The following is a 22,961-nucleotide window of genomic DNA, read 5'->3' as shown; positions in this document are numbered from 1 at the left end:
TGGACAAAACATGACATCCTAGCGTACTGTATATCGGAGGGTTTGTTGCTCCACAGTCCTATGAATACAGGAGGTGGGGAGGGGGGTCACTGGAGCTAAATAAGCAGAGTCTAGTTCAGAGGACCCCCTGTTCCCATTCTGTCATACAAATAAAACATTGTTAATCTGGCAGGGAGCTGCCTTAAACTGAGCAAAGTAAAGATGAAGCGGCCGTTATTCGAACACTTCACGCGGTGTATACCTCGGAGTACCCATGTCATGGCGCGGGATTTCTTCCAACCGTACCGCCTTAAGACGCGAGTGCAGAAAATGGCATTTTAGTGTTCTGGCTTTTAAACACCTGAAATTGACACAGTAGCACAGCACTGTACACATTACAATTCATTCATTTCATTGCATTTAATTGCACACAATCCATGAAATTCAAACAAAACATCTGCGATAAACACGTGTGCCTGGGGCGATTGGCCGCGTGGAATACAGCAGCGCACACGAAAACGGTTCTGTGATTTGTTCGAAAAACGGCCGCTGCATCTGTACACAGTGGCTACAATGCCTTACAAAAGTACTATTCTCATGGGTATTACAAATAATAAACCTCTTACAAGCTTTTGTAGCCTTGCTTTAAAAAAAAAGGTTTGTGCAAAATCCATGCCCTAAAATACAAGGGAGAGAACCTGTTTTAAAAATACATATATAGAAAGTAGAATTGTAATTCAAAAGTTGTGATACTCCTGTTTAGTAAATAAAGCGTGGGGCGCCCTGTACCCCCATGCACCATCTACATTGACCTGTAATACCACAATACAAAGCAGGGATAGCACTTTCAACAGTCTCAGGTGGCTGGCATCTCCAAATACTGGGGCAATAATGCTTTAAGAAAACAGCACTGGATGTATCAAACAAATGAAGCCATTGCACTCTATGGGAGTCTTAGGCCGTTATTATACAGAAAAAAGCGCGCGGCGCACCTGAAAAACAGCATAAAAAAACCAATAGCAGGCGTTTATACCTGTTGCGGCGTGTGCGCCACGCGGAACTGCAGGGCGGATGTCTCCTGGCGCGATCCTCAGATTTGTTCTTGGCTGGCTACGCTGTCACGTGAGCGGTTCCGGCCAATGAGGACGAACCGCTCATGGCCATGCCTCCGCCACGCGCTCCCTGTCTCCGCTTTGCAGTTTCCCTGGTATAATCAAGACGCCGCCCGGCGGCAGTGTTAGTGTGACGTCACCGGATCATGCTGCCGCCAAGCGGCATCTGGTATAATCGAGCCCTTACTCTGAATGACTGTATTATTAGTTAGTGAAGTGAGAGAAGTTCACAGAAATCACCATGGCAATGCTACAGTATGTTCTAGTTTCTCCGTACAGGAGCTGTATGGAGATACTCTGCATTATTCAATGTCCATTTCCACAGAAGGTAAAACATTTTTCCTCAGGCTTGCAAAGCTGCTAAACAGATTGGGCATAAATTATATAATAATGTGCTTTGCCCCCTGCTGGTTGCAAAAGTGGTAGAACTGCAATATGTCTCCCACATTGTACTAACCTTTTCAATATGGTCAGTAGTTTTAATTCCAATTACGGAATAGGAGTTAATGATTTGGTCACACTGTGTTCAACCACTCCCCAACATGTTAAATAGGGGCATTGGAATCTAACCAGGGTTCCTGGGACATGGAAGGTAATTTATATTGAACATCTTTAGTCTATGGTTGAATTATTTCAGTTTTGCTCTATCATTCAAAAAAATATGAGAAATTAAAATTGAACAATATGTTGAGAAAACCCTATATAAAATCTTCTTGCACTGCAGCACGCTGCTCCCCCCCCCCAGTCATTCCCAGTCATCCACTTCCACCCATGTCACACCCCTCTCCCCCTAACTGTGTCACACCCTCTTATCCCATCACCCCATGTCACCCGATTTCCCCCTCTTACTCGTGTCGCCCATTCTGCCCACCCCGTGTCACACTATTTCCTTCCCCATGTGTCACACTTTCCCCCAATGTCGAGCATCATGTTTTTTGTGTCTCTGTATATACAGTATATTCTGTGCTGCACTGTTTTAGTGTTGCTTACATGTTATGGTAATGTATTCTGTGCTACTGATGATCCTGAATGAACTGACTATTTCAGGTCGGACTCTTGTCACTGTATATAGTGCAGTCCGCTTATACTCTGTGTTAGTGTATATAGTGTGGTCAGGTTATATATTCTCTGTTAGTGTATATAGTTATATAAATGTTGTAATAAATAATTAGTGCGGTCAGGTCAATAGTCTGTGTCAGTGTAACCTGACTGTGCTATACACTGACACGTAATATAACCAGATTGTATTGGTGCAATGCCATGTTACCTCTGCGGTGGTAGAGCAGCATGCCATTAGTGCCCCAACCCAAAATACCCTACCTCAGGCAAAGTCCTGGCTACGCCCCGCTGTGAACGAGGCAAAAAGATCACAGGATTTATCACTGGAAATTGACATGTGAAAGCAATTTTGCTTTGTAGCCAAATGGAAGAAAAGTGAAGGCAGATGTTGAGATTGTTGTGATTTTGCCCACAGTTGACCAGGAATATCACTTTCAAGATAAATACCTATTTTATCGATTCCTGGATGATGAACATGACGATGCACCCATGCCAACTGAGGAAGAGAAGAAACAGAGTGACGAAGAACTCCAGGACACATTCCTTTTGCTGTCACAGACAGGCCCTGATGCACATATGAGAATGATTCTCAGAAAACCGTAAGCATTACTCCCCTCCGCTCCTCACTTGTCACATAAATGATCAGGCTTCCTTTAGAATCATATGCTTATTAAGTCATGTATATTACAAATGCAATCCCTAAACACTGGCAAAATCATTCTGTTTATGAGGGAGATTTTGTTTACTGAAATATGTATGAGGCTTATGTACTAAGTATCACAAATAGCTCTCTTAGTAACTGTATTGTGCGCATGCGCGCCCCTACTATATGTACCCACCGTGAACTTCTCCTGCTGAGCTAAAAACAATATTTTTCACTTGTTTTGCCGCACAGAAATGTACTGCACTTGGCATACAGATGTAAATGGTATGTACTAAAACAAATGTTCTGTACGCCACAACCTCAATTAAAAGTGCGTCAAAACTGTCCACCACGTTCTACTTGGTGTAAACGCTAAAAAGACTTAATAATGTTACCACAGAAGGAAGTTGCTATGTATCAACGCAACAAATGTATTTGATGGATCACGGAAGTTTCTTTTTATTGGTTAACAAAATATTCATTTTTCAGTATGACTATTATAAATAATATTACACTAATAATTGATTTTCACTAATTCTAATTATAAATCCGATGACCATATTTTGAAAGTGACAAACTGGGACAAAATGTTTTATTAATTATAAATTACTTATTAATCATTTCACATAAAAGATATAATAGTAGTTTCAGTTGTATGCCAAAGGGTTTCCGAAATATGATAGGAATCATGAGAACATGCACTGAAATTTTGAAGTAAAACAAAGTCAAATAAAATCTTCCTGCATACCCTCCCTCCTATGCAGTATGTTCTTTACTTTCCCAAAAAGAGCTCCCTCAACCTCATCTAAATCAATGGGACGATGAGAACATGTCCTACATTCCTATCAGATCTCCTAAAGTTTTAGATGTTGATTTCCAAATACATATTTATAGTATTATTTGTGTAATAATTAATAATTATTAGTTAGTATTATTATTCATACTTTGAACGGTTATTGAAAGAGGGACACACTTTTTTATGCATGTACAGTATTACGTGATTATGTTTGTGCTTTTTACTGCACAGGCCGGGTCAGAGAAGTGCGGATGATCTAGAAATTATTTATGAAGAACTTATTCACATTAAAGCCTTATCTCATCTTTCAACCACAGTAAGTGGCTTTATTTTTCACTAATGGCTACATTTATTAAAAATAACAAAAACTAAAACTAACTAATTTGCTTAGCAAGTTTCTTCATATGATTAACATTTTATTTACTGTGCATTTAATGCAGCTTCTAGGCCGCGCTTATAGCCTTTGCTACGGCGACGCGACCGCGATGCTGACATCACGCTGCGGTCGCTAAAAAAAATTAAATTAAATTGACTTCCTGCGATCGCGACCAAGCCGTCGCTCCTACTATATGCGCACGCGACGGATTCAATACATTTGTTGTGACGTTGCGTCGCCGGGACTATAAGGGGACCTTACTTCCAAAGGTGGGGGCACCTGTCCACGTTTGGGCTGCATTGCTACCGGAAGACAAACCAGCATTCAGCATTTCTTATGTTAAACAAGACAAAGGATTTGGGTAATACAGGAGTGGCCAACTCCAGTTCCCAAGGGTCACAAGCAGGTTAGGTTTTCAGGATATCCCTGCTTCAGCACAGGTGGCTCAATCAGTGGTTCAGTCAGAATGACTTAGCCACCTGTGCTGAAGCAGGGATATCCCTAATACCTGGCCTGTTGCTGGCCCTTGAGGACTGGAGTTGGCCACCCCTGGTGTAAATGCTGTTAAACAGTCGTTGTGTAATGCAGCTTGTGCCAAAGTAGTAGCTTAAGTGATAAGAATACAGCCTTAGAAGTGGCTAAACCTGCTTTAAGGCCACCATCCTTCCTTGTAACCTCGAGCAAGCCCTGTGCCTCATGTACAAAAATGAGTTGGTACGTTTTTCAGGGGAGGGACTCATTGTACCTGAAAACTTCTCTGTACAGCAGAGCGTACATTGTCAGTGTTTCATTACAAAAATATGATTATATTTACAGAACTGAAATATGTCATTATCTTACTTCTTTAGATATAGTCTCTCACATATTTCCTCCCAAACCTGACCCCACTACCTCCTTCCACATTACTGTTGGAAGTACTATCATTCACCCAGTAGCCCAAGCACGCTGCCTAGGGGGTCATACTCGACTCCTCTCTCACATTCAAAACGTATCTAAAACCTGTCGCTTTTTCCTCCGCAATATTACAAAGATACGCCCTTTCCTCTGTTGCTTGACTGCTAAAACTCTGACTCATTCTCTCCCGTCTTGATTACTGTAACCTCCTGCTGTCCAGCCTTCCTGCCTCTCACCTGTCTCCCCTAAAACTTATCCTAAACGTTGCTGCTAGAATCACTCTACTCTTTCCTAGATCTGTCTCAGCATCTCCCCTCCTGAAATCCCTCTCCTGGCTTCCGATCAAATCCCGCATCTCGCACTCAATTCTCCTCCTGACTTTTAAAGCTTCACACTCTTCTGCTCCTCCTTACATCTCAGCCCTAATTTCTCTCTATGCACCATTCCGGCTCTTGCGTTCTTCTCAAGGATGTCGTTTCTCTACCCCTTGTGTATCTATAGCCCTCTCCCGCCTTAAACCTTTCTCACTGACTGCCCCGCACCTCTGGAATGCCCTTCCCCTCAATACCGACTAGCACCCTCTCTATCCACCTTTAAGACCCACCTTAAGACCCACTTGCTTAAAGAAGCAAAGGAGTAGCACCGTGGTTAATACTATACACATACTACATAAAGCTTGACCCCCTGCAGACGCACTTACCAGAACACCCTTCTACTGTCTCTGTACGTTCTTCCTACCTACCAATTAGATTGTAAGCTCTTCGGAGCAGGGACTCCTCTTCCGAAATGCTACTTCTATGTCTGAAGCACTTATTCCCATGATCTGTTATTTATATTTTTTGTTATTTATATGACTGTGAAGCGCTATGTACATTAATGGTGCTATATAAATAAAGCAAAAATAGAGATGATCCAGGGCTCCACGGATTTTCAGCAAAATAATTTATTCATAATACACAGCGTTTCGGCCTCAACTAAAGGCCTTTGTCAAGTGACTGGTGATGAACAAACAAATAATGTCCCATCTATATATATATCCCTCCATATTAGTGAAACAGGTGAGCAAACACACACCCCCACAGCAAACTGTATACCTGGATTGCTGCAGATAGGCCATCCCTGAACCAGGAGCTCCGGCATTGTGCGCAAGTATCGCATTTGTTTGCATCTATTTGCATTATTTTGGTGTGCTACACACCCATATAGCTTTATAAATAAAGACATACATACATACATACATACATACATACATACATTCATTTTGTACTAATCACAACTGCAACTTTTTTTTTTTTTTAAGGTGAAACGGGAACTGGCTGGATTTTTAATCTTTGAATCCCATCCGAAAGCAGGAACCGTGTGTAAGTACAACACTCTATTCTGCTCTGTACAATGCAGGCAATAACACTGCCTGAAAGTACAGGTTCAGAATTTGCTTTGATTTCCAAAGTTTGACGTACAATAAGACCCTTTAACAGCTGTGAGGTGGAAATACATTACGTTTTGACACATGTAAAGGATTAGTGAAAGGATACTTCAACGTGAATGCCAGTTAAAATACTGCAAACTCTCTAGAATTGTTTTTATATCTAGCTGGCAGGCATAGTAACCACCTATCCAAATTCTGAACATTTTATTTAACAGACCTATTAAAGGTATGATATGTGAAACCTAGTCTAAGAAATGTCAGTGGGTAGTGCTGTTATACAATAAAATTCCTTCAAAATAGTTCATAGTTCACGGTGCACCTGTTGAAAATCTGGCTTTACTGCCAGTGGAAGGCAAACCAGCAATGAACATTTCTGTGTTCAACAACCAAACGCATTTGTGTACATATACTTACAGTCGCAATGTAAAACGGCTTTCATTTTTCAATACGTGGCATCATTTTGTCGCAATCCCTTTACAAAAACAGTATTTTGCGAAAGAAGAATTATTCCTCAGTTCAACAGCACTAATCTTTAACTAGCTACCAGATAGGCAAAAAGTGGTGTAGTACTAGTCTTTGACTCCAATGTCAGCAATGTACAACATTCCCATTGTGACACTTAGGCTGCGCTTATAGTACCGGCGACAGCAAAGTGACGTCGCGTCAAAACAAATGTATTGACGCCGTCGCATGTGCTTATAGTAGGCGCAACAGCTTGGTCGCGATTGATGGAAGTAACTTCAATTTGCTTTTTCCAGCGACCGCAGCTTGACCATCAGCGTCGCCGGCAACGGCACTATAAGCGCGGCCTTACTGTTATATAAGTTATTCGAAAAGTTGACTCATGGTGGCAAACTTATTCCATGACTCCAGTCCTCAACACCCCCAGACGGTCAGTTTCACAGGAGACCAGGACTAACACACCAGGGATCAATTTGCCAGACAGAAACACAGAGTTTATAAAATTAATTTATTGAAAAAAGAAATATCCACAACTATTTACAGTAAATCAACACACACTCACAACTGGGAAACTGGGGTTACCCTATAAATCTAGGTGCAGAGACCTCCCTAAAGAGATTTTCTCTGTTCTTTCTTCCTGCAATGTCCTATGCAGTTTTTCCCAGTTGCACACAACTTTTTCCCAAGCTGCTTCTTCCAACCGAAATCTGCTCACAACTAAAATACTCTGACTTCACAGCTAATAAAGAGCTTATCTTATCTCATCTAGCTAGCTGTCTCCGCCCCCCTCCCCCTCCTCCTCCTCCCCTCCCCCTCCTCCTCCCCAAGGTGTTAGCAATATGACCCAGCCCCTGATTGGTGGGGGGAGGGGAGTGCAACAACAAACACAGTTACTTGGGAAGATCAAAGCCCACTTTATAGCATTCTCCACTTAAAACAAAATTAACCCCTGGTCCCTGAAGTGCTGGAACCAGGCTACAGAATACATATACACATATAACATAATACAAATGTAGTACTGACAGGTAGGGGTAATGGCAGGCTTGACCTTTATCAACAGTCACATTTACCCCTACCGTCACTGTCAGGTTTTCAGGATATCCCTGCTTCAGCACAGGTGGCTCAATGAGCCACCTGTGCTGGAGCTTGGATATCCTTAAAACCTAACCTGTTTGGGGTTCTTGAAGAATGGAGTTGAGCACCACTGCCTTATACAGTCATCAGAATGTTGGGGCGGTGCCAGTTCAGACTGCCAAATTTCACTTACTGGAACTTACAGTAGCACTGTAGCTATGCATACTTCATTCTGTGATGTTGTTGTACTTGCAGTGTTTAATCAAGGTGAAGAAGGTACTTCCTGGTACATTATCTTAAAAGGATCCGTAAATGTTGTCATCTATGGCAAGGTATTTTTTGTTGAGTTCATTGTTAATATATGTACTACCAGGGTTGGTTTAATTGCGCATTTGTATTTGTATTAAATAGTAAATTAGATTATTTTGATATATATATAACCAGCACAAATTATTTTTAGTCTATGAAATACTACCTTTAGAAATCTAATGAAAGATTCTCTGCAGTTAAATGCGATACTGTGAGATCAAACTGAATTTGCTCTGAAATAAAGGAGACTGAGAGAAAACCTTTACTGGGTTACTAGTTGTAGTAAATAACTTGGTCCAAGGGTTTTATCAGAAAAAATCCAGCAACAACAGTTCAGATTTTCAGGATATCCCATCTTCAGCACATGGCTCGATCAGTCTCCCTGCTTCATTACCGGTGGCTCAATCGGTCCCAGCTTCAGCACAGGTGGCTCAATCAGAGGCTCGGTCTTTGACAGAGCCTCTGATTGAGTCACCTGTGCTGAAGCTGGAATATCCTGAAAATCTGACCTGTTAGGGGGACAAGGGGGGGGGGGGGGGGGCTTGTGGACCACCCCTGGTCTACATATTAGAGCCAACCAAATTCAGTCCTTCAGAGCCACCACCAGGCAGTTCTTTCTAATTTCTCAAGTTACAATCTAGCTCTAATTATCACTGAGACATCTTGCTGAAGTGCCTTATGTGTTGCCCTGAAACCCTGCTGGTGAACTGAATGTCAAGATGCTGATAGAAATAGATTGCAAAGGCTGCTCTTGTCTTAGGACAGAGAACAGCATTAATTCATATTTGAGGGCCATTCTAGCCCTGCTGTTTTATAAAGTAATTCTGTACTTCACCATGGATAGAGAAAATGTTTGATAAAATCATTTCCTCCCAGAGAAGCGTATAAATGTGTTGCCACCGATCAATGCGGTGTTCTGACTTGGCACCAGGGCCAGCTGGGAATATTGCGGGGCCTCTTGCCTTCTTCTTCACCATCTCTTCCTGCAGGGTCCCTCATGGCGCCACAACGTCAAATGGTGCAGCATTGCCATAGCAACGTGACGCCTTTTGATGTCGCCGTGCCAGGGTGAGGAGACCCTACAGGAAGAGATGGTGAAGGGGATGGTAAGAGAGTTACAGAGGCCCTGTGTTCTCCGCCGGCAATCAGTTTAATTGTTGTGGGGAAGAGCACGGGGCATCGGTAAACGCGGGGCTCGGTGGAGTGACGTCGATGGCACCACCATCAAGCCGGCATTGCTTGGCACAACTGTAATGTTATTTGTTAAGTCTCTGCACAATGATGCTGAAAACTTGTATCCACATTTTAAAATCATCTGATGTAGGGGTGGTGTTTGAATAGTAATTATAGGAGTTTGATTAGAGATGGGCAAAACCAGGTCTGTGAAATCAGAACCTACAGTACCAGCACCGTACATTCCTACACTACACACAAAACCCAAACACTTAAGATTTTTAGAACCTAAACCAAAATCCAAAAATTATTTAAAAGGAAAACGAGAAGTGCCCCTCTGTGTTTTTCTTTCCAAAGATGTTTTTAAATTAAGATTTTCAGTTATATTATTTTAGTTTCGTAATTGTTTTTACGATTTTTCAATACTTTTTTGTAAGCATTTTCATGCTTTATCGTGCCATTTGATCATTTTTATGTTCTCTTGAAGCTTTTTTTCCATAATTTGGTAAAAACCCAAAATAAAAACGAAAGAAATAGTTTGGGCAAAATCAGAACGAGACACATTTTTAGAACCAAAGCCATGTCTAAAACAAAAACACGTGTGTAGAAACAAAACAAAAACATGAGTGAAAGTGCCCACCCTTAATTTTGATACACCTAGCCATTAACTGTTAGGCCATACAATAGCCATGTTAACGATAAAGTCCTTTCAATGGGGTTTATATGTTTAATGAAATTAAAGTCACATACGGACATTCAATCATTTGTTTTTGTGATTTTTGTTTTCCTGTGTACATGTACCAGGGTGTTGTATGCACTTTACATGAGGGCGATGACTTCGGCAAGCTAGCTTTAGTAAATGATGCACCAAGGGCAGCATCTATTGTTCTTCGGGAAGACAACTGCCACTTCTTGAGAGTGGACAAAGAGGACTTCAACAGAATCCTGCGTGTGAGTATTTATCCAGGATTAACTTTGTTTCATTTTGTTGAGTGCAGTGGGCTCAGTGTAGTAATCCGACCAGCTCAAATTGCGGAATTTATTGTTATTGTTACAGGTTTATTCTAAGGAGGTTATGCAGCAAGCGTCACCAATGCTTGACTCACTATTGTGTGACGGAACATCATGTTGATGCAGGGATTTGCATGATTTAGTTATGCAGTGCAGTTTATTGTAGTCTAGTGTTATCATCACTGCTTTAGAAGTGGGAGACCCCAATTTAAGTCCCAGTGTCCACACCTTATACCTTCTGACAAAATAACTGTTTCTCTGTATGCCAAGCACAAATAAATAAATATATTTACTGGGCAGAGGCTTGTACCAAAATCCTGTGTGAAGCACAATGTAAGAAAATTAGGAATTGTTTGGTGCAGTAATATAGTAAAGTCATCATTCTGGGTATCTGATCAATGAAGTTTTTCCTTTTCTATATATACTGTACACAAAATTCTGGAGGAGACGCTAGCCTCTGTATGTACTGTAAGATATCACCATCACATTGCTGTATCTGATGAACAGCACCTCTGAACATAGCTCTCCAAAGTATTGTGACGTCCGCCACTTATAATAGGTAATGATATATAGGAGCAATTGAGCTGTCATACGTAGTGGCTGGTGTCAAGAGTTACTGAGAGTGGGGTTCTTCATAGGTGTTTCATCCTTAGCCATAAATCGGCAGGAGACACAATGGGTACCTCCCCGGGGAAGTAGCTAGCAGCCTGTAGAAATCCTTGTAACCCTTGTTTTAATTCACGATGCCGGGAGTGGGGGGGGGGCGGGGTGGCGGGGGGGCTCTACAGGTCAGGAAGTTCAGAACTCTTAAATATTTTCTCCATTTATTAAATAGCAATATGCAAATATTGATAAAACTTTAAGCAATCATCTCCCTTGGGCATTATTAATATATGCCGAGTTGTGCTGAAGTATGACAACAAAAACTGGAGTCTTTTCACATAAAATGACAGAGAGAAGGAACAACTATAGTTCAATTACACAAAGCAACAAGGTGTTATTCCAAGCAAAAGATAATATTTGATGTGAATTTGTGTTCCAGGACGTAGAAGCAAATACAGTAAGACTCAAGGAGCATGACCAAGATGTCTTGGTGTTGGAGAAAATCCCAGCTGGGGCACACACGTTGTCTCAAGGAATCTCTCAGTCTCAATATAAGTATGATATTATGATACAATCGCTGTATTTAATGCATACTAAATGCTCATAAGTGTGTTGTAGGTTTATAAAGCTACACTACATGTGTACTGCTAAAGTACATCTGGCACTATGTTTGAATTGAGATAGTACAATTCCAATTTAAAAAAAAACATATGTGTACTATGTATAATGTGCACTAATAACTATGTATAAGGTCTCATATCTAACACACTTGTGGCAATTTTAAAATGTAAAGAAACAAGTTAATTTATAAAGTGTGTTTTTTTTGTTGTTTTTTTTAAACAACAATGGAAATTTTCAACAGCCCCCAGATAACTATGTTGAGAAATTTGGCAAAGCATTTTACTGGGTGATAAAGATGAAAAGGAAAAATAAAGGTGTTAATAGGTGGCGGGAGAAGTTTTAGACTTAGATCTCAAATGATGGCCATAAAAAGAATAAAAGGCCTTTTAAATCAAATGAGTGACTTGCATGAATGTATACGAGATATGAACTCCAACAATTGGTGTTGTTCATGAAACTGCAACGCTGCCAGTGGGGGCACTGTTACACGGAGACTCCCATTGACTGCGAGTATCCGTGTGATAGCGCCCTAAATGGCACGAACATAATTGACTGAATAACATGAAATGACTGCTCTGTGTTCTGTTTTACAGATACACTGTAATGTCAGGAACGCCAGAGAAAATTTTAGAGCACTTCCTAGAAACAATGCGCCTTGAACCAAGTTCGAATGAAGCAGCAGGTAGAAAAACCTTTTGAATCTCCCCGAGTTTCTGCATTGCCCAATTGGTATAGGTTGAGCTGAAGATGAGTGGAATATATTTAGACTTGCAGTGATCGTATAAGGTGTGGTGTAGCTGCTATGTTGCTGTAAGTTCTGTCACTATCCGCAATGCATTGCAAACCGCTTTAGTATTACAAGGGTTATTACTGTGGTTCTAAAACATTTTAAACCAGGCCCCCAAAAGCAAATGTGTTCCTTTGGGACCCTGATTGTGTAACCAGTGTTTAAAGCAAGGTGATGGTTGTTTAGGAGTAGAGCTGTGAGAACCTGCCAGGAACCTCTGTGCTGCTGTTTCAATCAAACTTTACAAAAAGTTTAAAAATCCACAGAAATTTCTGTTGAACTCGACACCAAATGTTTTTAGCGCAATGATCCAATTAGTCCAAAATTCCCTATTTTTTTTTTAAGTGGCGAAATAGTAGCCCCACAACTTTACATTTTTTTTTTCTTTAAGTTTGAAAAGGAAAGTAATTGAAATTAATCAAACATGCAATGGCCTTTTGACTTTTTAGCGTTAAGCGAACTTGCTTCAAACTTTTGGATCAAAGCAAACTTTGTCACTGAACCAAAAACCGGTCAAATTTGCAACCTTCCCACGCCTTTATTTATGCTTTAGAAACCCCTAAAAATCACATTTAAAAGAACACGGAATTCCACCTGCAGGAATATGGTAGTTGAGTTATTGCTTACTCGCTTTCTTTGTCCCACTCTCTTGACTCCCTCATTCAGTCTCTTTATCAGAGTATGTCCTCCTTTTTGAGCCACTTGCTGCATCAGACCCACCCTGACTGAGGTTGGGAAACCCTTGATTATTGTTTGAACCAGGGGTGGCTCACTGCAGTCCTCAAGGGCCAACAACAGCTCAAGTTTTCAGGATATCCCTGCTTCAGCACAGGTGGCTCAGTCATTTTGACTGGGCCGCTGATTAAGCCACCAGTGCTGAAACAGGGATATCCCGAAAACCTGACCGGTTGGTGGCCCTTGGCGGCTGGAGTTAGCCACCCCTGATTTAAAACATGTATAGTTCTGCTAGTAGAAAAGAAGACTCATATCCAATTCCCAATAATGTACATACTGCGAGTGGATGGGTTTCGCTTAGGGTACATAAATGAGCTAAACATTTTCCACCGGTTTTTTTTTTATTTTCTTTTAGATTCTGCTGTAGACGACTTCATTATGATGCACTGTGTTTTCATGCCAAATTGCCAGCTATGCCCAGCATTGATGTCACAATATCCTTTCAGCAATTACATTCATTTACAAAATAAGTAACACTGGTCAAACATGATTGAGATTTGTAAATATTTGAAACATTTACCTGTGATTATTCCCTGCTCTAACCCTTACTCACAATCCAGGGCTTTCTTTCTGCCAATTGGTTTCTGCGCTAAACGGTCGATTCGGTTTATTTGGGACATGTCAGGTATATTCTCTATGAAAATAGTAATGTAGTAAGATATTAATATGCAGAAAGCAACTGACTGATTTGCAAACAAGATTCTGTTTAAAATATTTAAGCAAAAGAAAAAATTATACTGTATGTCAACAAACATCGTTCGATTTCAGTGTAGCATCCATGTGGGAAATAGAAGGTAATTCACTGACCTGTAAGATTGGCAGATCGGTAACTCTCGCATAAAGACACCCAGTGACTATCACAGTTTCATGAATAACCTTTATAGTGTTTCAGTCCAGATAACAGATTTGTTGACAGGTCAAAATGTTTGTCATAATATAACATGGATCCATTACTTGTCTTATTTCCAGTTGTAAATTGTGACAAATACATGACTAGGGAGGTTCCAGGCGGTTCCCCTCTCCCCCCGCCTTGTACCCACATGCAACGTACAAATAAAGACAGGAAACGGGAGCTGGAGGTAAAATGGCCGCGGCTATTTATTTATACAGAAAACCTAATGGGGTAAATGCACTCCCTGCCAGAGTGTGCTCCTTTGTCAGGAGGGGGAGGGGACGGTCAGCCGGCCCTCGAACCGCTGACCTCGTGTCCCCTACGCGAGCGGGCTCTCGAGGTCATGGATAACTGACCTTGCCCACTCGTACTCCCCCCGGGCTCAAACGGCCCAGCTCCCAGTCTGGCAAGAACAAGCACCTACCCCCCAAGAGCCGCCGCGACAAAGGCAAAACTGGACAATGACCCCTCCTGCTCGGAACCTCGTCCTTTCACTCAGCACAGTATCAGCAGTTCATGCTGTAACGGAACAAAGAACCATTAACACGGCATACAATGCATATGTCCACATTCCTGGGAATACCCTGCCCTGCTCAACCTTCTGCTGCCGTTCATTACATGATTGCAATCACTAACTAAGGGGATGGGTGGGTGGGAAATCGTCTGGCGGGCAGCCAAAGAGGATGTGCTGCCCGCCAGCCTGGCCTTAAGTAGGCCTTCCATGAACTCCTCCCCTGTGCTGGGGAGGGAGGTGTGGGGGCGGGCCAGCGAGGGGAAGGCCGGACCCCCCCCGGTCATGAAGCCCCCCCGCCTATGGCTAGGGGGTGCCGCTTGACTAGGGAGGTTCCAGGCGGTTCCCCTCTCCCCCCGCCTTGTACCCACATGCAACGTACAAATAAAGACAGGAAACGGGAGCTGGAGGTAAAATGGCCGCGGCTATTTATTTATACAGAAAACCTAATGGGGTAAATGCACTCCCTGCCAGAGTGTGCTCCTTTGTCAGGAGGGGGAGGGGACGGTCAGCCGGCCCTCGAACCGCTGACCTCGTGTCCCCTACGCGAGCGGGCTCTCGAGGTCATGGATAACTGACCTTGCCCACTCGTACTCCCCCCGGGCTCAAACGGCCCAGCTCCCAGTCTGGCAAGAACAAGCACCTACCCCCCAAGAGCCGCCACCGACGGGCCTATTTAACCCCCCTTAAACTAGGCCCGTACCGCCAACCCTCCAGACCCTCTCGAAGCCTTCCCGGAAACTGAAATAAGTCTATCCCGCCTGGCATGCCTAGCAGCGGGACCCATGCTCCTCTACCAGCCCAGCTTGTCCTTACCATTTACCTGGGGCTGCCAATCGCGCCTGGAGAAGTAATTACCCAACTTGCCATGGTTTTTAAAGATGCCCTGAGAATCGCTTTTTTCGCTGCACTATCCCTCACCCGGTCCCGGACATACCCACCTCCGGAGCCGCAGGCCGCCTTTGCCCAGCGCTATCTGGGATTTCGCCTTTTTTACTGCTGCAGGCTTCTTACCCGCCCTCAGCGACCCCTGGGGAATAGACCCTGGCAGTGGACTGGGCCACGCCTCCTCCCTTGCTCGCTCTGTGTCACACACTGCAAGCCTTGACGCCTTGCCCTATCTCTTCGATGCCGCCCTAAACGCGACTCCTTACCATTACCCGATACGCCATATGCCGTACCTTCCACGGCGTGTCCCCATCAACCGCCCGCCGGGGCTGTTCCACCATCTGTGCAGTGCGTGATGCTGCCGGGTGGGTCCGCTACCGTGCCCCTGACCCCGGCCGTGGCTGAAGAATTGAAAGACACCGGGGTCCGGCTGATGGAACTGGAGTGGGATTCGCGGTGCCAGTGACATCCGGCCGTGGCCATTGTGGCCTCTCGTGAGGGAGAGACCTGTGCCGCGACTTGGTTCGCCCTTCACCCGATGCCGTCTCCACGTAGTCGAACCATGCTGGGTTCTCTGCTCTCCGAAACACATTGGCACCAACCGCGGTTGCGGTTGGCCGTCTTGGTCTCCTTGGCCCTGCCGACTCTGCAGGCGAAATCCTGCAGTGACACCGCCCGCGTTAGCAACGGGCGGCCGTGTGGCATGCCGTGACGCCCTGTTCTGCGTCACGGTGGCTGGAAGTCGCCGCCCCTCCTTCGCGGGCCGACCTGCGCGCCGATCCGCCGTGTCCTGCGTCCCAGCGGTCGAAGTCCTCCCCACCATCGCTGAGGCCCGACCTGGCCGCTGTGACGCCCTGCCTCGCGGTACCGTGACCGAGGGCTGCCGCCCTGCGTGCGGTTGCTGAACTTCGCCTGCCGCCTTGCACTGCAGCACCCTCCGCGCTCCTTTCCTGTGGAGCGCGGCCTCTCTGCCTGCCGCCTGTCTAGCGCGCAATGCTGCCTGGAGACTGTCGCCTGACGCGTTGTGCTGCAGCGCCCTCTGCTTCCCCTTCCCGCGGGGAGCAGCTATACACGCGCGCATCTACGCGCGCCCATACACTCGCACGCATCCACGCGCGCCCACACCCTGCGTCCCAGCAGTCGAAGTCTTCCCCACCATTGCTGAGGCCCGACCTGGCCGCTGTGACGCCCTGCCTCACGGTACCGTGACCGAGGGCTGCCGCCTTGCGTGCGGTTGCTGAACTTCGCCTGCCGCCTTGCACTGCAGCACCCTCCGCGCTCCCTTCCTGTGGAGCGCGGCTTCTCTGCATGCCGCCGGTCTAGCGCGCAATGGTGCCTGGGGACTGTCGCCTGACGCGTTGTGCTGCAGCGCCCTCTGCTTCCCCTTCCCGCGGGGAGCAGCCTTAGTGCCACGTGCTGGTTTCGCAGAGAACAACGCCTGCAGCCACCGATCCAACCATGCCTCGTCATGGTTTTCCGCCTCGACTTGAAGAAGGCGTAACTGCTCTGCCATTGATGCCATGCAGCCCGCTTCCCGTATGATTTTCCAAAATTTTCGCGCGACTGGGCACCGGCCCGTCCCTACCCGGCCCTGCTTGCACGGGTCGCGACTATTGCCTGCCCCAGGATTAGCAACCCAGGGCCTCACGCGCTGTGACCGCGTGCCTCCGCCAGCCCCTCTCCCCGCACAGCAAACCGTATGCACCCGCGCGCATTTCCGTGTGCCCATATACACCCGCGCGCATTTCCGTGTGCCCATATACACCCGTGCGCATTTCCGTGTGCCCATATACACCCGCGCGCATTTCCTTGTGCCCATATACACCCGCGCGCACCCATATACATCCACACGCACACATATAAACCCGCGCGCACCTGCGTGTGCCCTACTCTGTGAAGTGTGCTTGCTGAGACTATTTAAAGGGCGCGCTAGGCTAGGGCAACTATGCCAACCACCAGAGCCGCCATAAATCCAAGAGGGGAAAACAAAGATCACCGCTGAAATAAGCCATGCAACCAGCATTCGATCGCCGTCCTGCTCCGTGCTCGGAGATCACACCTTTGCAGTTCTGCTCGGGCCTTCGCTAGCAAGAACATTCAAGCGCACACTTAAACCGGCCACCCCCACCACCATACCTGGCCAAGGGACTATAACGTAGGTGCACCAACGCAGGCTGCCCAGTTCCCCCTTAGGAACATAATTGCCTGACGAGGCGAATAAGGTAGGTTTGCCAGTCCTCATCGGTATGGCTTCCACCAATTAGCCACCAAATGGGGGTGGGGGGGTCACCTTTCCCATATCATGGGTAATGTCTTTGATTGATTCAAAGTGTCTTCATGTGTGTACCCAGTCCTGTGAGACACCAGCACCTCACACCATCTGTGCTGTTTACCTTGCTCTCAAGGCAGCACCACACCTCAGTCAACTGAAGCCGCTTAACCAGCACCTTAACGCAATAGCAGAATCTACCATCAAAACCCCATCCACTATTAGACGGCTTGAATATCAAAACGGTCACCTTACCGAACTCCTGAAGAACTATTCGAGGAAATGCCATGCAAATTGCTGCTAAACAAATTTTAAAGAGTATGCCACCCGGCTGGACAGAGGTAGACAAGATCAGCTCAAAACAATAAACGTTCCTCTACCCTGCATTCAAACCAGTTCGCTACCAACACGTGGCACGACTATAATCGTACCTGTCCCCCTTGCCCCTACAGCGCCATGCAGCTCCCTTATTCGTTATTATAACCACGGTAACACGCCTCTACGTATGTCCATACGCGCCCCCCCAAGTGTACCCATACGCACGCCTCTCAGCGTGCCCATGCACGACTCTCCGTGCGCGCTCATCGCCGTGTGCCCATATACACACGCGCGGGTCTCCGTGTGCCCATGTACACACGCGCGCCTCTCCGTGTGCCCATGTACACTCGCGCGCCTCTCCGTGTGCCCATGTACACACGCGCGCATCTCCGTGTGACCTTATACACGCGCGCATCTCCGTGTGACCTTATACACGCGCGCTTCTCCGTGTGCCCATATACACACGCGCGCATTTCCGTGTGCCCATATACACACGCGCGCGCATCTCCGTGTGACCTTATACACGCGCGGGTCTCCGTGTGCCCATATACACACGTGCGCCTCTCCGTGTGCACATGTACACTCGCGCGCATCTCCGTGTGCCCATGTACACTCGCGCGCATCTCCGTGTGCCCATGTACACTCGCGCGCATCTCCGTGTGCCCATGTACACTCGCGCGCATCTCCGTGTGCCCATGTACACTCGCGCGCATCTCCGTGTGCCCATATACACACGCGCGCATCTCCGTGTGACCTTATACACGCGCGCTTCTCCGTGTGACCTTATACACACGTCCGCATCTCCGTGTGCCCATATACACACGCGCGCGCATCTCCGTGTGACCTTATACACACGCCCGCATCTCCGTGTGACCTTATACACACGCGCGCATCTCCGTGTGACCTTATACACAAGCGCGCATCTCCGTGTGACCTTATACACACGCGCGCATCTCCGTGTGACCTTATACACACGCGCGCATCTCCATGTGACCTTACACCCGCGCCTCTCCGTGACCTTATACACACGCGCGTATCCCCGTGTGACTTTATACGCACACACGCGCATCTCCGAGTGCCCATATACACACACGCATCTCCGTGTGCCCATATACACACGCGCACATACACCCGCGTGCGCATCTCCGTGTGCCCATATACACACACGCGCGCAACTCCGTGTGCCCATATACACACGCGCACATCTACGTGTGCCCCTATACACACGCGCGCCTATACACCCACACCTCCATGTGACCTTAAACCCGCGCGCGCCTCTCCGTGTGACCTTATACACACGCGCGCATCCCCGTGTGACCTTATACGCACACACGCGCATCTCCGAGTGCCCATATACACCCACGTGCGCATCTCCGTGTGCCCATATACACACACACGCGCGCGCGCGCATCTCCCTGTGCCCATATACACACGAGCACATACACCCGCGTGCCCATATACACACACGCACATCTACGTGTGCCCATATACACAAGCGCGCCCATACACCCACGCGCGCATCTACGTGCCCATACACGCGCGCGCCCATATGCACCCATCTCCGTGTGCCCATAAGCCCTCGCACACATCCACATGTGCCCATACACACCCACGTGTGCCCATACACACCCGCACACATCTACGTGTGCCCATCCACGTCCACGTGTGCCCATCCACGTCCACGTGTGCCCATACACGCACACGCGTGCCCATACACGCACACGCGTGCCCATAACCACACACACGTCTACGCGTGCCCCCCGTACCCATCTATGTGTGCCTCTACACCAGCTTACACATCTACGTGCATTTATTTAGTTATAACATATCTTACCAGGAAGTAATACCTTGAGAGTTACCTCTCGTTTTCAAGTATGTCCTACACACGTATACACCCAACTGTGACTACATACATTCATCCCCATGTGCCTACCCATATGTCCATCTACCCGTGCCCACGCACCTATCCACCCACACATGCGCCTCCGCACGCACGCATCCACATGCGCCCACCCACATGAATTAATTGGGGAATCCAGATAAAACCATGCATAAATGCTTAACATTGTGATTCCCATTCACAAGTAATTATGTAATATTCACTAGGAGTATATTTATATAGCTTATAATGTCCCAAGATAAAGAGCTCTATTGACACCATATAACTCCCGATGCAGCATATTCTGAGTATGAGACCATAAGAGGGGGGGAGGCACCCTGCAACATGCCGTGGGGGCAGGCTCCCCCGCCAACCAGAGTCCGCTCCCCCATATGGGAAGCTTTTGCCAGCCTATCTGCCCCGTCCCCCGGCGCGGGCGGGCAACTGCCGCCGGGAGCAGAGTCAGGCACCCACTTGCCCATGCCCCGAGCGCATCAGCGTATGTCCCCCGCACCTAAACTTGAACTGCGGGAGCAGACCGAAGCACCAACCTTGGCCGCCCTCCACCCTCGCACATATATATATACCCATACCACACACATATATATACCCATACCACACATATATATATATATACATATATATACCCATACCACACATATATATATATATATATATATATACCCATACCACACATATATATATATATATACCCATACCACACATATATATATATATATATACCCATACCACACATATATACATATATACCCATACCACACATATATACATATATACCCATACCACACATATATACATATATACCCATACCACACATATATACATATATACCCATACCACACATATATACATATATACCCATACCACACATATATACATATATACCCATACCACACATATATACATATATGCCCATACCACACATATATACATATATGCCCATACCACACATATATACATATATGCCCATACCACACATATATACATATATGCCCATACCACACATATATACATATATGCCCATACCACACATATATACATATATGCCCATACCACACATATATACATATATGCCCATACCACACATATATACCACCACGTTATTTATTTATTATAGCTTTATCCCGGCGACCGGGGGGGGGGAGGGGCCTCTGCCCGCGCCACGTGGGACTGCGCCCCAGCCCCCGAACGGGCCCCGAGCAGCCGCCCACATGGGACACACGCGGCCGCATGCCTCGGCCGGACCCCCCTCTCCACGCAACCAGCATCCCTCTGCTCCTCCCCGCCGGGGTGCCCCTACCCATGGCAGCCGCCGCGGGGCTATGCAGATGGAGGCACTCGCCCGCACAACGCCGCGGGAGCAGGGAGCAGGCAGCCCCCCCCCAGGAGAAGAAGCGGGGGGAAAAACCCGTCCGGCCCCCTCTGCCCGCCAGACCCCCTCTGTCCCCCGAGACCAACCCCTCCCCGCCTGCAGCCGCCGTGGCACATGCTTAAATGCGACCCCCCCAGCTCCATGCTGCGCGCCGCAGATGGAGGATGGGGACGGGCCGCTACACTACGGGGTCCCTCTCCTCCCTGCATCCCGCCTCCCCCCTCACCGCCGATTCAAAAATCGCGGCTATACAGGAGGGGGGAGTGCCCAGGATTGACCCCCCTTTCGGGGCCTTACCTTAATGTAACCTGCAGGGAGGAGAGGGACGTCCAAATCGTCTGGCGGGCAGCCAAAGAGGATGTGCTGCCCGCCAGCCTGGCCTTAAGTAGGCCTTCCATGAACTCCTCCCCTGTGCTGGGGAGGGAGGTGTGGGGGCGGGCCAGCGAGGGGAAGGCCGGACCCCCCCCGGTCATGAAGCCCCCCCGCCTATGGCTAGGGGGTGCCGCTATCCACAGCCGAACGGAAGCACTAACAAGTTGTAAGCTAATGGTGTGAATCTAACAGTGACCACTATTCTGTAGTGATCACTGTTCGAGTTTCATCATTAGCTTACAACTTTGTTGCGCTTCGTTCGGTTTTGGGTTATACGTGGAGACATCTGGGAGGTCTCTTTGAGGAGCTGCATCGTTTTAAGCTTTTTTCACTGAGTTTAAATCCTTATTCAGTGAAGTCACTTGCGTTGTTTTCTTGTTTATTTTATTTGACAAATTCAGTACATTATAGAAAATAACAGGTATTGTATGTAAAATAATTTGACCATTTACAAGTCACAATCTTGATATCAATTGATACTTTTTCACTGCAATACAAAAGATAACTCTGGGGGTTTTTTTGACGTAGTGCACTCATTTTTTGACACACATTTTCAAATAATTGTGTTACTTTAATTTACAACTGTGCATGACTAGTGCTCTGCTCTTATCACAACTCTGCTCCAATATACAGGATTCAAAAATGTTTGCTTACCGCTCACAATGCAAAATAAGAAAAATGGTCGTACATAGTCACACACACACACTATATATTTTGTGGGGGGGGGGGGGTTTCATCAATTTAATCCAATTAAAAATGTAATTTGTGACTCTTAGTACATAGACCTTATTGTGCTATAAAACAGGGGTGGCCAAATCCAGTCCTCAAGGGCCACCAACTGGTCAGGCATTAGGGATATCCCTGCTTCAGCACAGGTGGCTCAATCAGTGTTGATTAAGTAATATCCCTAATTCCTTGCCTGTTAGTGGCCCTTGAGGACTGGAGTTAGCCACAAGCCCTGCTCTAAAATGTCATCTGAGAAAAATGTAGTGCACGACATAGTTCTCCCTGTGACTGTCATTTAACATTTCCAGCCATGAATGGAGAAGTTCACTCTAAGGTCAATAATGCTCAGGGAATGAAGTTGTTCATTCCAGATTCCATAACCTATTGATGGTAATATTCATTAGGAGCCCTGATCTTGCCTGTTTCTTGAAAAGGCACAGAGTTTTTAAAGGGACATAACCAGCATTACTTGGTTATGAGCATCTAAATATGCAGCACATTAGTCCTAAAGATTATGTTTTCTCTCTCTTTGTAACAATGTATGTTTAGGGCTTTTTTTTTTATTAACTGTCTTGAGCTGTAAATGTCATTGTCACAGTTGTGACCCATACAGCATTGCTGTTCAACTCATTACTTTGTTAGCCACTCTA

At 46.3% G+C, this 22,961-nt stretch overlaps 1 protein-coding gene across 8 annotated transcripts in view; it reads left to right on the top strand.

Annotated features, from left to right (window-relative positions):
* Positions 1–22,961, top strand: part of RAPGEF4 (Rap guanine nucleotide exchange factor 4) — a 206,554-nt gene that overhangs the window by 136,872 nt on the left and 46,721 nt on the right. For 6 of the 8 annotated variants that reach the window (XM_075609051.1, XM_075609053.1, XM_075609058.1 and 3 more), the window contains 9 exons: positions 2,566–2,749; positions 3,046–3,078; positions 3,821–3,905; positions 6,160–6,220; positions 8,080–8,156; positions 10,111–10,257; positions 11,360–11,475; positions 12,135–12,223; positions 13,419–13,497. In XM_075609051.1, coding sequence (XP_075465166.1) covers positions 2,566–2,749; positions 3,046–3,078; positions 3,821–3,905; positions 6,160–6,220; positions 8,080–8,156; positions 10,111–10,257; positions 11,360–11,475; positions 12,135–12,223; positions 13,419–13,497 — 871 coding nt within the window. The remainder of the gene's footprint in view (positions 1–2,565; positions 2,750–3,045; positions 3,079–3,820; positions 3,906–6,159; positions 6,221–8,079; positions 8,157–10,110; positions 10,258–11,359; positions 11,476–12,134; positions 12,224–13,418; positions 13,498–22,961) is intronic. The other 2 variants (XM_075609052.1, XM_075609054.1) reach the window with 1 other exon arrangement.

This window comes from Ascaphus truei, chromosome 7 (assembly GCF_040206685.1).
Source record: "Ascaphus truei isolate aAscTru1 chromosome 7, aAscTru1.hap1, whole genome shotgun sequence".
NCBI lineage: Eukaryota > Metazoa > Chordata > Amphibia > Anura > Ascaphidae > Ascaphus > Ascaphus truei.
The sequence above is the reverse complement of the archived record's forward strand: the minus strand, read 5'-3'. Positions and strand labels throughout refer to the sequence as shown.